This window comes from Salmo trutta, chromosome 26 (genome assembly GCF_901001165.1).
Source record: "Salmo trutta chromosome 26, fSalTru1.1, whole genome shotgun sequence".
Lineage (NCBI taxonomy): Eukaryota > Metazoa > Chordata > Actinopteri > Salmoniformes > Salmonidae > Salmo > Salmo trutta.
Window position 1 is genome coordinate 13,768,433 of NC_042982.1, and position 14,402 is coordinate 13,782,834.

Sequence of the window (14,402 nt, forward strand, 5' to 3'; positions counted from 1 at the left end):
AACAAAGGATGAGTATCAACTTCAAAATGTTGAATAACAGGGACATAGTTATCCATGTTGGGGCCTTTTGTGAGAGAGGGGCTCTTTCTGGTGTGCCTAGTACCTTGTGTAAGTTCTTGAGTTTGGGTGGTAGGTTGTCACGGATCATCTTCATAGCTTTGAGGGGGGGCTCATTGAAATAGGGGGGTTCTCCGTCCACCATCTCGATCACCATCACCCCCAAGGACCAGATGTCCACCTACAGGGTAGAATATTGTATATACACACAGTGATCAACGATAGTTTAGAATTATAATGCACACACACAGACACAACTAATGGGACCTTACCTCAGGCCCATAAGGTAGTCGTGAGATGAGCTCTGGGGCCATCCAGTAGGGTGTGCCTACCAGGGACTTGCGCCGCTGGACCTCTTTAGACACCTGGGCGCAGAAGCCAAAGTCTGACAGTTTCACCTGGGGGGGGGGGGGGGGGGGGGGGCAGAGGAGAGGGTCAGAGCCACACTACAATTCACACACAGGACATTTTCAAAATAATGTCACCGCTGAGATTAAGACAACCTGAGTGACAGTTGATCAAATGCTTTGAAAATGTACCTAAAAACAGCAGTATTTTTAGAATATATCTTTGCAAATGACAGACTTTTTCGGCTGACATGGACGTTGTGTGTTATAGATTGACAGGCTCAACCCTTTGTGTACAAAGAACAATCCTCTATCTAGCAATGTGCTGCTTTACACATCACAGCGGAACAACTCCCACAGCTTTCTGAGAAAACCTTTGCAATACCTGGGTGGATAAATATCCTGTCTGCAAATGGTGACCTCTGAAGAACAGGGCTCACTCACTAAAGCATGCTTTGAATTGGTACGGGGAAATGAAACACGCCAGTGAACATACTCGCACCCGCACACACTGCTGAGAAACAGCTGAGGGTGACTGACTACACTTCCCCTTGGGTCAACCACAATATGAGTTAAGCGCAGACCGTAGCATGCTAACCATGACATCTACAAGTGGGGCTTGAGGTTGACACCTGGGCTCAATGAAACTGTTGTATCATCTGCAAACTGTTGCCGGGTAAATGAAGAACTAAATAAACAGCTTGAGCTTCAAGCCCTCCATTACCTCTCATATACAGTACCAGTCAAAAGTTTGGACACCTACTTTTTCTTTATTTTTACATTGTAGAATAGAAGACATCAAAACTATGAAATAACACATATGGAACCATGTAGTAACCAAAAAAGTGTTAACCTGTTAGGGTATAGGGGGCAGTATTTTCACGGCTGGATAAAAAAATTTACCCGATTTAATCTGGTTACTAATCCTACCCAGTAACTACAATATGCATATACTTATTATATATGGATAGAAAACACCCTAAAGTTTCAAAAACTGTTTGAATGGTGTCTGTGTATAACAGAACTCATTTGGCAGGCAAAACCCTGAGACAGATTCTGACAGGAAGTGGATACCTGATGTGTTGAATTGACTTTAAGCCTATACCATTGAAAAACAAAGGGAAGGAGGAATATTTTGGCACTTCCTATTGCTTCCACAAGATGTCCCCAGCCTTTACAAAGTGTTTTGAGTCTTCTACAGTGAGATCTGACTGAAGAAGAGCGTTGGAACGGCGATGGCCCATTAGACACCTGGCGCGCGATTTGATGGTGGGTACTCTCATTCCGAAACGTTTTAAAAGAGAACCCAATGGTCCGCCTTGAATTTTATTCATGTTCTGGTTAAAAAAGGCCCTAATGATTTATGCGATACAACGTTTGACATGTTTGAACGAACGAAAATATATTTTCTCCGTTCTTGAAGTGAAGTGAAGTCCGGCTGGCTTAGATCATGTGCTACAACACGGAGGTTTTTGGACATAAATTATGAGCTTTTTTGAACAAAACTACATTCGTTATGGACCTGGGATTCTTTGGAAGTGACATCTGATGAAGAGAATCAAAGGTAATGGATTATTTACATAGTATTTTCGATTTTAGATCTCTCCAACATGGCGGTTAGTCTGTATCGCAATGCGTATTTTTCTGGCGCAGTGCTCAGATTATTGCAAAGTGTGATTTCCCAGTAAGGTTAATTTTAAATCTGGCAAGTCCATTGCGTTCAAGAGATGTAAATCTATAATTCTTTGAAAAACAATATAATATTTTACCAATGTTTTCTAATATTAATTAATTATTTTGTTGTCATGACTTGACTGCCGGTATTGGAGGTAAACGATTTCCTGAACATCAACGCCATAGTAAAACGCTGTTTTTAGATATAAATATGAACTTGATAGAACTAAAAATGCATGCATTGTCTAACATAATGTCCTAGGAGTGTCATCTGATGGAGATTGTAAAAGGTTAGTGCATAATTTTAGCTGATTTTATGGTTTTGGTGACGCCTGTCTTTGAATCGACAATACACTACACACAGCTATTGTCAATGTACTCTCCTAACATAACCTAACTTTATGCTTTCCCCGTAAAACCTTTTTGAAATCGGTAAACGTGGTTAGATTAAGAAGATGTTTATCTTTCAAAGGCTGTAAGTTAGTTGTATGTTTGAGAAATTTGAATTTGGACATTTATTTGGTTTCAAATTTGCCGCTCTTGAAATGCACCTGCTGTTGATAGGGTGCGCCACGGGTGGCACGCTAACGTCCCACATAGCCCCAAGAAGTTAACCTCTACGGGCTAGGGGGCAGCATTGAGAATTTTGGAAAAAATATGTGCCCATTTTTAACTGCCTCCTACACCAACTCAGAAGCTAGAATATGCATATTATTGTTCAGGTTTGGATAGAAAACACCCTAAAGTTTCTAAAACTGTTTGAATGGTGTCTGTGAGTATAACAGAACTCCTATGGCAGGCAAAAACCTGAGAAGGTTTCATGCAGGAAGTGGCCTGTCTCACAAGGAGTCGTTCTTCTTGTCTCTGTTTATTGAAGAGTGGGGATCTTAGCTGTAATGTGACAATTCCTAGGGCTCCAATAGGCTCTCAGAACCCGGGAAAAACCTGAACGATGACGAGGCAGCCTCAGGCTGAAACACAGAATCCCCTTTTCCAAGTGTCGCATCAGAGGACAATAGAATTAGGCGCGTGTGCGATTTGACCCCGTGGAGTATTTTCCTTCGGGTGTTTAGCTCATTGCAGATTCCCGGTCGGAATATTATCGCTTTTCTACGAGATAAATTGCATAAAAATTGATTTTAAACAGCGGTTGACATGCTTCGAAGTACGGTAATGGAATATTTAGACATTTTTTGTCACGTTCTGCACCATGCGCACGACCGTGATTTAGCATTCTGATAGTGTCTAGAACGCACAAACAAAACGTCGCTGATGGAACATAACGATGGATTATTTGGGACCAAACCTACATTTGTTATTGAAGTAGAAGTCCTGGGAGTGCATTCTGACGAAGAACAGGAAAGGTAAGACCATTTTTCTTATAGGAAATATGATTTTGGTGAAGGCTAAACTTGCCGGGTGTCTAAATAGCCCAGCCATCACGGGCTAGCTATGTACTTAGAATATTGCAAAATGTGCTTCATCCGAAAAGCTATTTTAAAATCGGACATATCGAGTGCATAGAGGAGTAATGTATCTATAATTCTTAAAATAATTGTTATGCTTTTTGTGAACGTTTATCGTGAGTAATTTAGCAAATTGTTAGTAAATTCCCCGGATGTTTGCGGGGATATGCTTTTTCTGAACGTCACATGCTAATGTAAAAAGCTGGTTTTTGATATAAATATGAACTTGATTGAACAGACATGCATGTATTGTATAACATAATGTCCTAGGTGTGTCATCTGATGAAGATCATAAAAGGTTAGTGCTGCATTTAGCTGTGGTTTGGGTTTTTGTGACATTATATGCTAGCTTGAAAAATGGGTGTCTGATTATTTCTGGCTGGGCACTCTCCTGACATAATCTAATGTTTTGCTTTCGTTGTAAAGCCTTTTTGAAATCTGACAGTGTGGTTAGATTAACGAGAGTCTTGTCTTTAAATAGCTGTAAAATAGTCATATGTTTGAGAAATTGAAGTAATAGTATTTCAAACGTTTTAAAAATCGCGCCACTGGATTCAACTGGCTGTTACGTAGGTGGGACGAATTCGTCCCGCCGGTCCCATAGAGGTTAATCAAATCAAAATAAAATTATATATTTGAGATTCTTCAAAGTAGCCACACTTTGCCTTGATGACAGATTAGTAAAAATAAAGAAAAATACTTGAATGAGTAGGTGTGTCCAAGCTTTTGACTGGTACTGCATTACAATACTTTGGGAACAAACACGACTGAAACAAGTTACTCTTTTCCCATATCTTCATTTTGACGGATGGTTTTAAAGCAGACTTTCGTTTCCATATGAAAATGAAAGCCTGTTATGACTGGGTGGTATGGGGAGAGTTGTCACAATACTCTGAAGTATATCATGTCAAATAAACAAAACATGAAATCAGACTTCATTTCACACACAGCCTTATTATTCACTCAGATTCAGTTATTTCCCAAAGCTAGGCCTATATCACACAATATTTTATATCATACAGCAGGTTTTTCAAGGTCCATAGAGTTAAGTCGGTTTCGTGGTTTCTTTTTTTGCCATGGAAAATTATAATATTTGTGTCTATGAAGGAAGTAGTGATGTAGAGTTGGGGTCAGAGTTATGCGTACATATAATTGTCTGATGGAGGTAGTGATGCAGAGCTGGGGTCAGAGTTAGGCAGGGGTTAAAGCAACAAAATAATCCCAATGACTGAAACTTGAAGTCGATCTCAGATCAATTGTCTGGGGTCAAGTTCACCTCCCTTTCAAGTAAGAAAGTCATGACAATCATGTTTGACCAATTCCAATCCCCTTGCTTAGGACCCCGGGATCATCTTTATGTAGAAGGACTGAGAAGGTCAGTTCCGGCAAATCTTTGGAAGGACATTCTATTCCAAAATTAATGGAAATAACATGATGCCATCTAAAATTGTATTTCTACCTCCAGAAATGGGCCCAATAACATATTGGTATAAATGATTTTAACATATTGGAGCATGTGCATATAACCAATGCATGGTCTATATTATCAGATGTGCTATTACTAATATGCATGATCACCTGTAGCCCAACTGATGAGCATAGAGGCTATAAAATGTACATAGGCTGAAGCATGGGGGTTGTCCCCCTCCATTTACCCCACTGGACACAACATCCTGACTGTCATTATTAATAATTATAACGTTATTATAAATATGAATCTATAAATTATTCACTTGAAAAAAATGTATTTATTTGTTTTTATTACAAAGTATGCCGTTGCCCTTTTAAGACGACAACGCCCCTTTAAAGTGCTCTGTTGTGCAGCTGCCCCTAAACCATGCTTGAAACTCCAATTGCGCAACTGCATTTGTAAAACGATGCCACACGCAATTGAAAGAGTAGAGAAATAAACATGGTAGCAACGTAAAACTGCGATCCCCCAGCTTTCAAAAGTGTTCCCGGGATTGCATGAAGAATAGTTGTGCATTGACTGCTTGTCAGAATACGTTTCCTCTCCTATGGCTCTAGCAACTTGAACGTGCCTCAAGAGGAATATTTATCTCACATAGAACACGCAACAAGCCAACTAGGTAAAGTATTCTACTATCAGGTTGTCTGATTCTGTTTTAATAACATTACATGGCAAAAATAGTGTCACTGGAAAGTTCCATCCTGAATGATAAAGTAGAGGCTTTGAATGACTGCCAGCAGCTACAGAAGGCTAGACAGCGCTGTCTGAGCTTAGCGCTGCTGTGGTTCGCATTAAAGACTATTTCATTCCCTTCATCTGAACATCGGAGTGTCATCAACAATCATACAGTACATGTCAGTTCAGTGCACATAGCGTAACAGAGGAAAATTAAATATTTGGGAATATATTCTGTAGAAGAGACACGCTTCTGTCTGTATTAGGCTGTGTCATTTCCAAACTCCCCCATGTGACGGAAATCCGTCGCAGTAATGGAGAACTTTAACCCCTGGAGTTCGGTGTACTTACTCTGCCATCGTGGGTGAGAAGGATGGAGTCACTCTTGATGTCCCTGTGGATGACGCCCTGGGTGTGCAGCACTGACAGAGCCTTCAGCACAGACAGGCACACTGTGGCTATCTGCTCCTCATTCATCCTGGACACACACAGAGGTCATTAGCACTCCGAGTTGACAGAGAAATAACATCTCACACAGTACAGGTCGCATTGCTGTGTCATGATGGTGTAGCTATGCGACACTACCACCTAGTGGTGAAACGGATAACTAAACAAAAAACATTTTGAGTGGTTACCAATGCTTGTATTGTAAAAACAGCTACGATTTGAGCAGTTGAATATTATATGACTAGTATGAAACACAGACAATCTTAAATCACCATAGCCCAGGGCTGCCCGTGCCTCTTCCTGTAGATCTACCGTCCAGTAGGCTCACTCCAAATCTATTGAACACACCTGATTCTACTTATTAGCCGCTCACCAAGACCATTGCTAGCTGAATCAGGTATGTTAGGGTTGGCCTGAAAACCTACAGGATGGTATGTCTCCAGAAAGAGGGTTGGACAGCCCTACCATAGTCATTTGTCCTGCTGGTCAGTTGTCAGAGAAGCAGATCAACGGTCATGGCTATCCGGTATCCTTGGTACGTCCAACTCTGACTTCACCCCATTGAAGTCGAAATTTAAAAAGGTTAGGGTTAGGGTAGGGACATCCCAAAGATTCCAGATAGCACTAACCACCGATCAACAGACACACACCTGGTGTGTGTGACGATGTCAGTCAAAGCCCCTCCCTCCAGGAATTCCATGACGACCCAGAGTTCATCTCCCACCAGGTAGCTGTTGTACATCTCCACCACGTTGTCATGGTGATAGTCCCGCATTATCACCACCTGGAGATCACAGCAACCAGAGTTACTAAGGAGACCGTGGGAGATTACACGGCATATGACATCACTCATTACACCCCTGCAAAGATATGCATCAACCTCAACCTCCATGAAGGACACATTTTTACAAACGTCAGCAAATCAGCTCTGTAATAGCCAATTCCACTATAAAAAGGTTCTGGATCAGACAACTAATATCTTATAAATTCATGGCCTGTATTCCCTAAATATCCACAATCTTAAGACCTGTATCATCTCAATCGCATTCTGTTTAATTTAATAACAGGGTCAAAAACAAGACCCCCATCCAAGTCCATTACAGTGACCACGGTCCCACCTCGTTGAATAGCAGCTCCCGGCGCTGCTGCTTGCGCAGGTCCATCTTCTTGACAGCCACCAGTTTGCCAGTGCTCTTGACGGTGGCAATGCACACAATGCCGGTGGAGCCCTCTCCGATCTTGATGTAGTGATCCAGGTAGGTGCGCGGGTCACCCGGGTCCACCACCATCTGCAACGCGGCGCGGAACTGCTCATGGGACACCCGCTGGGGCTCCCTCTGGGGCGAGAGGGCCTGCTGTGGTGGTAGGGCAGGGGCAGGGGGGCGGGGAACAGGAGCCTTCAACTGCTGGTAGCCGTGGGGGGGCTCAGGGCCCAGGACAGGGTGGGAGGTGTGGTGGGGGTCCCCTCGTAGCTGGCCCTGCTGTGGGGCTTTGCCCCCGCTGCGGCCACTAGAGGGACCGTTGTGGCGCGGTGTTTCGTGTGGTCGGGCTGGCTTCAGCTCCTAGAACGGAGAGAAAATGATGACACTGTATGAACAACACCTTTATGTCTGAGAGGTCTGTCGATAAACATTAGCTACAATGGTTTCCATTCTCTCCATATCAACCAACATCCTGGTGTTCTCCTAGCAGCCTGTCAGTACCTGGCTGGTGGGGCTCCTTCCTCCTTCACTGTCAGTGCGGGGGTAGGTGTTGAATGGCCTGCTGCTCTGCTGTGCGGTCTTTATCACCCCCTCTGTGACAGGCAGGTTAGGCATACGGATGTTGGGCCCCGAGAGAGGCCTCTTATCCCGGGGCGATTGGGGGCTGCCGTCCCTGCCTGTGTAGCTGGACTTGGGCCTCTTGTCGCTGGGCCCGTCCCTGCGGACTACCTGGTCCCGTGGGTCCATGTCTCTGGGCTTTGGCGGGGGAGGTGGTGGGCATGGCCGCTCCCTCTCTCGGTGCCTGCTGCCTGGCTCCTGGCCCCGGGGCTGCTGCTGTGGCCGGCCGTCCTCTCGCTGAGAGCGGGGTTCCCGTTGGGGCTGCCGGGGGTCTCCACCAGCCAACTGGTCCGGCCTGGGCCACTCCCTAGTGCATCAGAGACACGGTAAATAGGTTACATCTCTCTGGAGTGGTGGAAACATTTCTGACAAGAGCCATTTTACAACAGATCTGGCCCCCCCTTCTACCGACACTGTACCCATGTACCTATCTCTGTCTCCATAGTGATCTGGGTGGTGGTGTGGCCGGTGGGTCAGGTCCCCGTTCTCATGGCCTCCTCCCCCCGAGGATCCGGAGTCTCTGCGGGGCTGGATAGGGGGGCTGCCTCGCCTCAGGGAGTTGGAGCGGGTCACCGACATGGTGTCAAACTCATCCAGCAGCCATGTCAGCGAGCCGTCCACAGCGATCTTACTACCCCGCACTATGGTCTACAGGAGGGAGAGACACCAAGTAAGGAGGGGTTGAGATCAGACCAGTCAGGACAAGAGAGACTTCCTGGACTGTCACAGCTTCATTCTAAAAAGAGATATGATGACAGGCAGATTCTATTTTCAGTGATGTCTTTTGCATTTGCGGTGTTTGTTTCGGAAAGACAATCACGTTTACTGTTTAGGTTCTGTGCATTCAGACTGTGATCCGAATCTGACGTACAGTAATCTGAGACAGTAATAGTTCAGTGCCGTTTCCCCATGACCTACACACTGAAGAAGGCCGTAAAGGTGAAACATCTGTGTACGCTATCCCTGATGCAGTGAAAAGAATAATACAAATAAAAACTTGGAAAATGAAGTAAGCTTTGCGTGACATCTTTTTGAGTGCATGACCCATCACACCTTTTTGCAATATCTCAAATTACAACTTAGCAAAATTTGTCAACAGAGAATGCCCCTACAGTGAAAACATCACTTCCGGTTTATGACACACCCCTTTCCTCCCACGTCCCTTTGTGACAAACCCTGACCTTGCGGGGCTCCACCGTGGTGATGACGGTGACGTCGATGAAGGGCTTGGGCCTCTTGGCCGTGTCCTCGATCAGAGACTGCCATTGCCGCGGCAGCCCCACAAACTTCTGTTCCTGCTCGTCAAAGTCTGTGTGCACGCGGTGCTCAAAGTTGGAAGGCGCCGAAATCTGGACGCGAGGCTTCTTCTTCTTGGTGAACATGGCGGCAGCCGGGCATCAGACCTGGAACACAGAGAGGAGAAACGGGGTGTATTCATTAGTGCACAGCGTAGTAAACAGTAGCAAAACATCTTGTAAGGAAAACGGTTTGCAACAAAAAAACAAGTTTCTTATTTGACAATTTCAGGTTGCTCCCTCCCCGTTTTGGTCTGTTTGCTTCCGTTTTTGAATACACCCCAGGAATGAGTTTGGGGGCTGCAATAGAACAGTGTTAAACACATCAGCAGTCCATGATGATAAGTGATAATATAAAGGATGTCCTGCTTCTTTTCAATAGCGCTGAGAGGCTAACGCATGAAAACTTGATCTGCCATGCGGCCATTGACACACTTCAGACTAGAGAGCATCTCTGAAAACCATTTAACGAGACTGACACAATCACACTGAGTGAATGTCCTTTGGCAAATGCAGAGAGAAACAATCAGAGTACACAACCGTGTATGTAACCTACACAAGTTGACCTCAGAAAATGACAGTATAATTTGTAGGGAGACCTCCTATAAAGACAAATGGCTTATACAAGCTGCAGCAATTTTCTTCAGAGACAAAAAATGTATTAGTCAGGTAAATATTACTCTGAGGTGAGCCCAAGGCCCCCAGCTGCAGAGAAAAATAACTTTCCCTTTCCTTCACTAGCACATTTTCCCTCCAGCGTATTTCTCTATACTCAAACACACACACCTTTTACATTCCGGATTCCTTCACTTGCTTTAGATATCAGAGAGGAGGCTCTCCCTGAATCCAAATGCTGGGCTGCCTGCCTGCGATATACTGCCTGTTCCTGAGCACGGTCCTAGACCCACCCAAGCTGCAGGGAAGGGGTGCTTGGCGAGGGGCTGAGGGATACCGTCTGACTGGCCCATAAAGCAGAACTGACTCAGCGAATGTTTGAAGTGTAATGGGATCATCCACCCATCTGCACTAACCTGTACAAAAAGGGCCACAGATGAGAGGTCAACATGGGCCTTCCATTAACTATTTAAAAGCCACTACTGCTGGTCAGAGTTGAACGCACAAGTCGGCATGATGACTATATCAAATAAGGTGGCAGCTACTGACAGTACTGCTAGATCATTTAGTTGTTTACAAAAACTGCTAGATGAGTTATCGGTTTTAAAAAAAATGGATTGAATGGGAAACATACTGAGCAGCAACCACAGAGCCCCACATGACAATCTTGCTGACAGGCCTGTAAAGTGGTTTGCTGAAGTATTGGGTTGCTCCTCTGAAACCCTGCCTTAGTGGAGCCAAGCAACGATGGGGGAAATAGTTTAACACAGCCAAGGAAAAAGGATTATTCAATGCCAGTAGGCCAAAGACCATCAGAAACTAAATTAGAGATGACGAAAAGAGCAATAATATGGCACCTTCCCTAGGATAAGTGACGGAATGAAAGTAGAGAGCAGCACAGACCATATGGTGGAGCTCAGGCAGCAGTCTGCAGGCAGTGCACCAGTGAGACAGGTTTGAACAGGTGAGGCCCAGCTGAGAGTCACAGCAGCAGGTGTAGTAGCACCTCCCCCAGAAGGCCCTAGGACACAGACCTCTCTCTTTCTTGTTCTACACTTCCCCCTACAGAGAAGGTAGCAGTGGGAGCGAGAGACAGGTGTTCACGCACTCAGACTAGACAGATACAGGACAGAAAATAAGAGGCCCAGAGGAAAACAAAGGATGGGCACATTTTCAAATGTATTATCTTCATTTTCTTCTTCCTGTCTGTCAGTAAAGCAGTCATAAAGCCTAGCTTATATCACTACCATTCATGAATAATTTCCCTCTGTATGTAGAGTAGAGCTGCAACCCCCCACAAAGTGAACAAAAAAATTAAAAGTTCAAAACACGCTCTCCCGGTTATGGAGTCCCTCACAATACATTAGCATACTATTATGCACCGGTGAGCAGCAAGAAAGACACTTCTGTGGCAGTGTAGACCCAGATGGGTCATGGCCAGAGAGCTGCTGTCTGTCCAAGCACAAGGGGTGTTCCACCAGACTCTAGGCACAGTCATGTGTGTCAAGTCTAATGTAGCAAAGCAAAAACACCCAATTTGAGCTCTTTGATCGGTTAAAGCGGGGCTTTCGGTCAAACCAGTTAACATCAAAACAATTGTGCTCAGGCCAGGCCCACTCTGGAGGATAAACAGTCAGGCATGACTGAAGCAGGAGCCATTAACAGGAAAACGCCTCATCATTCAGACTCCACTGTCACCACACAGACCCGGACAACGGCACGTCTACTCGTCAACTGCCTTATTCTGCCAACTCAAAATGCTTTTCCTCTTTCCCATGTAGGCATACCTCGCATACAATTTTTGGACTACAACACTTGGGAGGTTAAAGGACATGTAAGCACATTTCAAAACCAAAGAGATTCAGGTGATGACTCATTTCCAGGGAGACTTAAAAGATTGTATGAAACTGTTTGAGAAAGGCATAGCTAATCACAAAAGCACATGTTTATGTCAGAGTCTAAGACTACACACCTGGCTTAATGGTCTCACCATTGTTCAACGTTGCAAAACCTTGTCTTCATACAGAAATATGCCTGTATTGTATAGTACAACACACACATGCCTTTGACAACTATATTCATTGCATTTCTCTCTGCAATGTTCAGTGTGTTGCGCTCCCTCCTGAATGCAAAAGCAGTAGGCTGTGTCATCTCGGACACTATGCAGCCGAGTTGCACCTGGGTTCAGGGGTGATGAGGTCACATCTTCAGGGAATTGTCTCACCTTGCCCCGCATCACTCTGCCTGTAGTCAATAATTCTGTCAACTAATCAGGATGTAGCCTGGTCTAGATGTCTTTGGGCGTGCTCTACTGTTGCACTCTTTCACTTGAGGTTACTGCCCAGTGTTGAGTCAGAAGTGCAAACTAACTGAATTCTTCCTCCGATTGAGATTCCCAGATTTACAAAGTGCAGTGCAAACACAGTGTGACCTTGGAACCGACCCCCAATTCCAGCCAGATTGCTTCTCATCAGTCTTGCCTATCTGTTGTTTACCAAGCCTAGTGTTGGGCTGCAATTTGCTGTAAAACAAACGAGGAGTAGGTCTGTGAGCAATTACAGTAAATGTAGGAATTAAGATAAGCTTCCCTGCTTCCCATACTGTATGTAACTATACTGACAGTGTCTGATCCAACTAAATTACTACTACTACACCATTGTTTTGATTACTTTAGAAAAAAAAGCAAACATCAAACATGTGCGGAAAGCTAGTCTGAAAAATATTGTTACTTCAGGGTGTAGCCTACCTCCCTCAATTTCCTGAGTGCAATCCCGTTGTTTCTGATGACTGACAGTTGTTTACACGAGAAGAAACACTGGAGAAGTAGTGTTTCATGATTGTTTAGCAAAATACAACTACATTAACTTCAAAATAACAGACGTCAGCAGGTTTACGAAGCAAACGTCTGGTGGGAGTGACTGGATACCAGATGTTATGCATGGTATACCACATGCTGGTGGTAAAGATTGTGTAGCGAAATGTGTAGTGAGAAATCTCTGCGTTTATTACTAATGTAATAGGTAAATAGCGAATTTGTTGGATTTGACCTCTATAATAACTTGTTTCAATAACGTGCTGGCTAATCTTATGAATGTGTTTAGACCTCAGAAGTAAAGATTCATTTTTCGGCGGAGATTACATTTCTCACGGTCGAGAAGCATGTTAGGTTAGCTTCTATTCGCTATTTTGACATAAGAGTAAGTATGAAAACAATGAATAACTACAGTAAAACAACACGTTGGTTACGATCTACTCACCAGAATGTCTATCCAACGCGATACAATCCACTTGATATCATTTCAACGACACGCATGAGAACAAACGAGGGAAAAATGATCCAGGCAGCCTCGCTCTGTGAGAAGACTCCCCAAAGTGAGCTAAAGAAGTTATTTCCGCAGCGTTTCAAATCGATAAAGAGCTGCGGTTAGTGCACACGCCGTATTTACCCAAAAACACATTTATGACAGAACGAGTTATAAATAACTTAATCCGAAACAGAACAGTAAATCTCTCAGAAGATACATTTTGTCGCATTCCGATGGTTTCACAAATGCGGGCCAGTATCATGACGTCACCGGGAAAGGGGGGTAAAGAAAAGTCACGTAAGACTCTTTCAAATCCAGGAACGCCCACTGCCTTTAGCTGTGGTGTGTCTGTTCAATGATCATATCCAGGAACGCCCACTGCCTTTAGCTGTGGTGTGTCTGTTCAATGATCATATCCAGGAACGCCCACTGCCTTTAGCTGTGGTGTGTCTGTTCAATGATCATAACTTCGAACTATTCATTGTGGTTGAAAAGCAAGACAAATCATTCTCAATATTATGTAATCTATTATATGACACGACCAAACTGAAAGCTTGACTCACTTTGCCACAGTAGTGGGAAACTGGAATGTTCAATTACTGGTAAATACTAATGTACTCGCTTATTTATTATAGCACTGTTCTATCAAGGCTTTAAATGGCTTTAAATGGCACCCAGTGACTGCTAATTTGAACAGGATTGTAAACGGATGAACACAAGCAAACAGTGAAGAGAAATGCCTCTCAGGGAACAAAAACATGCATAGTAGCTTCCTCTATCAAAACTGTTCATAGTGTAAGCAAACGTAATCAAATAATGCTGATGAAGCAAATGTCACCAAGACTTGTAATGATCCCCTTTGACTTCCACCATAAAGAGTTGCTGCTAATGTGCAAGGGAATACAGTATGCTATAAATAGGGGTTGGAACCGAAATTATTTTCCAATTGTTTCGTTCTGAACAGAACCCCTATTTATTTCGTTCCACTGTACTTTAATAAAATATTTGTTTGATTATTATTTCATTCCAAGTCATTATCTCTATAGAGCTGCTGCCTATGCTCTCTGACAAAATCACTGTCAGTAGTTCTTAAAAGTATGCCTTATTTACTTTTATGACTGCTGAATACCGACCATCAATCACTTAGATCTTCGATTCCTCTCCATCTTGTGCGTTCTCTCTGTCTCGGTGTCTGCTCCACGCAGACCGGACAAGTTTAAGCGGGTGCGC

The 14,402-nt window shown here is 44.0% G+C and overlaps 1 protein-coding gene across 3 annotated transcripts in view; it reads right to left on the bottom strand.

The window, feature by feature from the left end:
* The window catches only part of LOC115163187 (serine/threonine-protein kinase PAK 4), a 32,400-nt gene that overhangs the window by 3,782 nt on the left and 14,216 nt on the right, over positions 1–14,402 (bottom strand). The window contains exons 1-9 of one of the 3 annotated variants that reach the window (XM_029714861.1): positions 13,125–13,432; positions 9,139–9,360; positions 8,385–8,605; positions 7,841–8,264; positions 7,256–7,699; positions 6,788–6,921; positions 6,042–6,168; positions 330–455; positions 104–238 (exon numbers count right to left, since the gene is read on the bottom strand). In XM_029714861.1, coding sequence (XP_029570721.1) covers positions 104–238; positions 330–455; positions 6,042–6,168; positions 6,788–6,921; positions 7,256–7,699; positions 7,841–8,264; positions 8,385–8,605; positions 9,139–9,339 — 1,812 coding nt within the window. In that variant the 5' untranslated portion in view covers positions 9,340–9,360; positions 13,125–13,432. Of the gene's footprint in view, positions 1–103; positions 239–329; positions 456–6,041; positions 6,169–6,787; positions 6,922–7,255; positions 7,700–7,840; positions 8,265–8,384; positions 8,606–9,138; positions 9,361–10,038; positions 10,271–13,124; positions 13,433–14,402 lie in introns of those variants that run through there. The other 2 variants (XM_029714863.1, XM_029714862.1) reach the window with 2 other exon arrangements.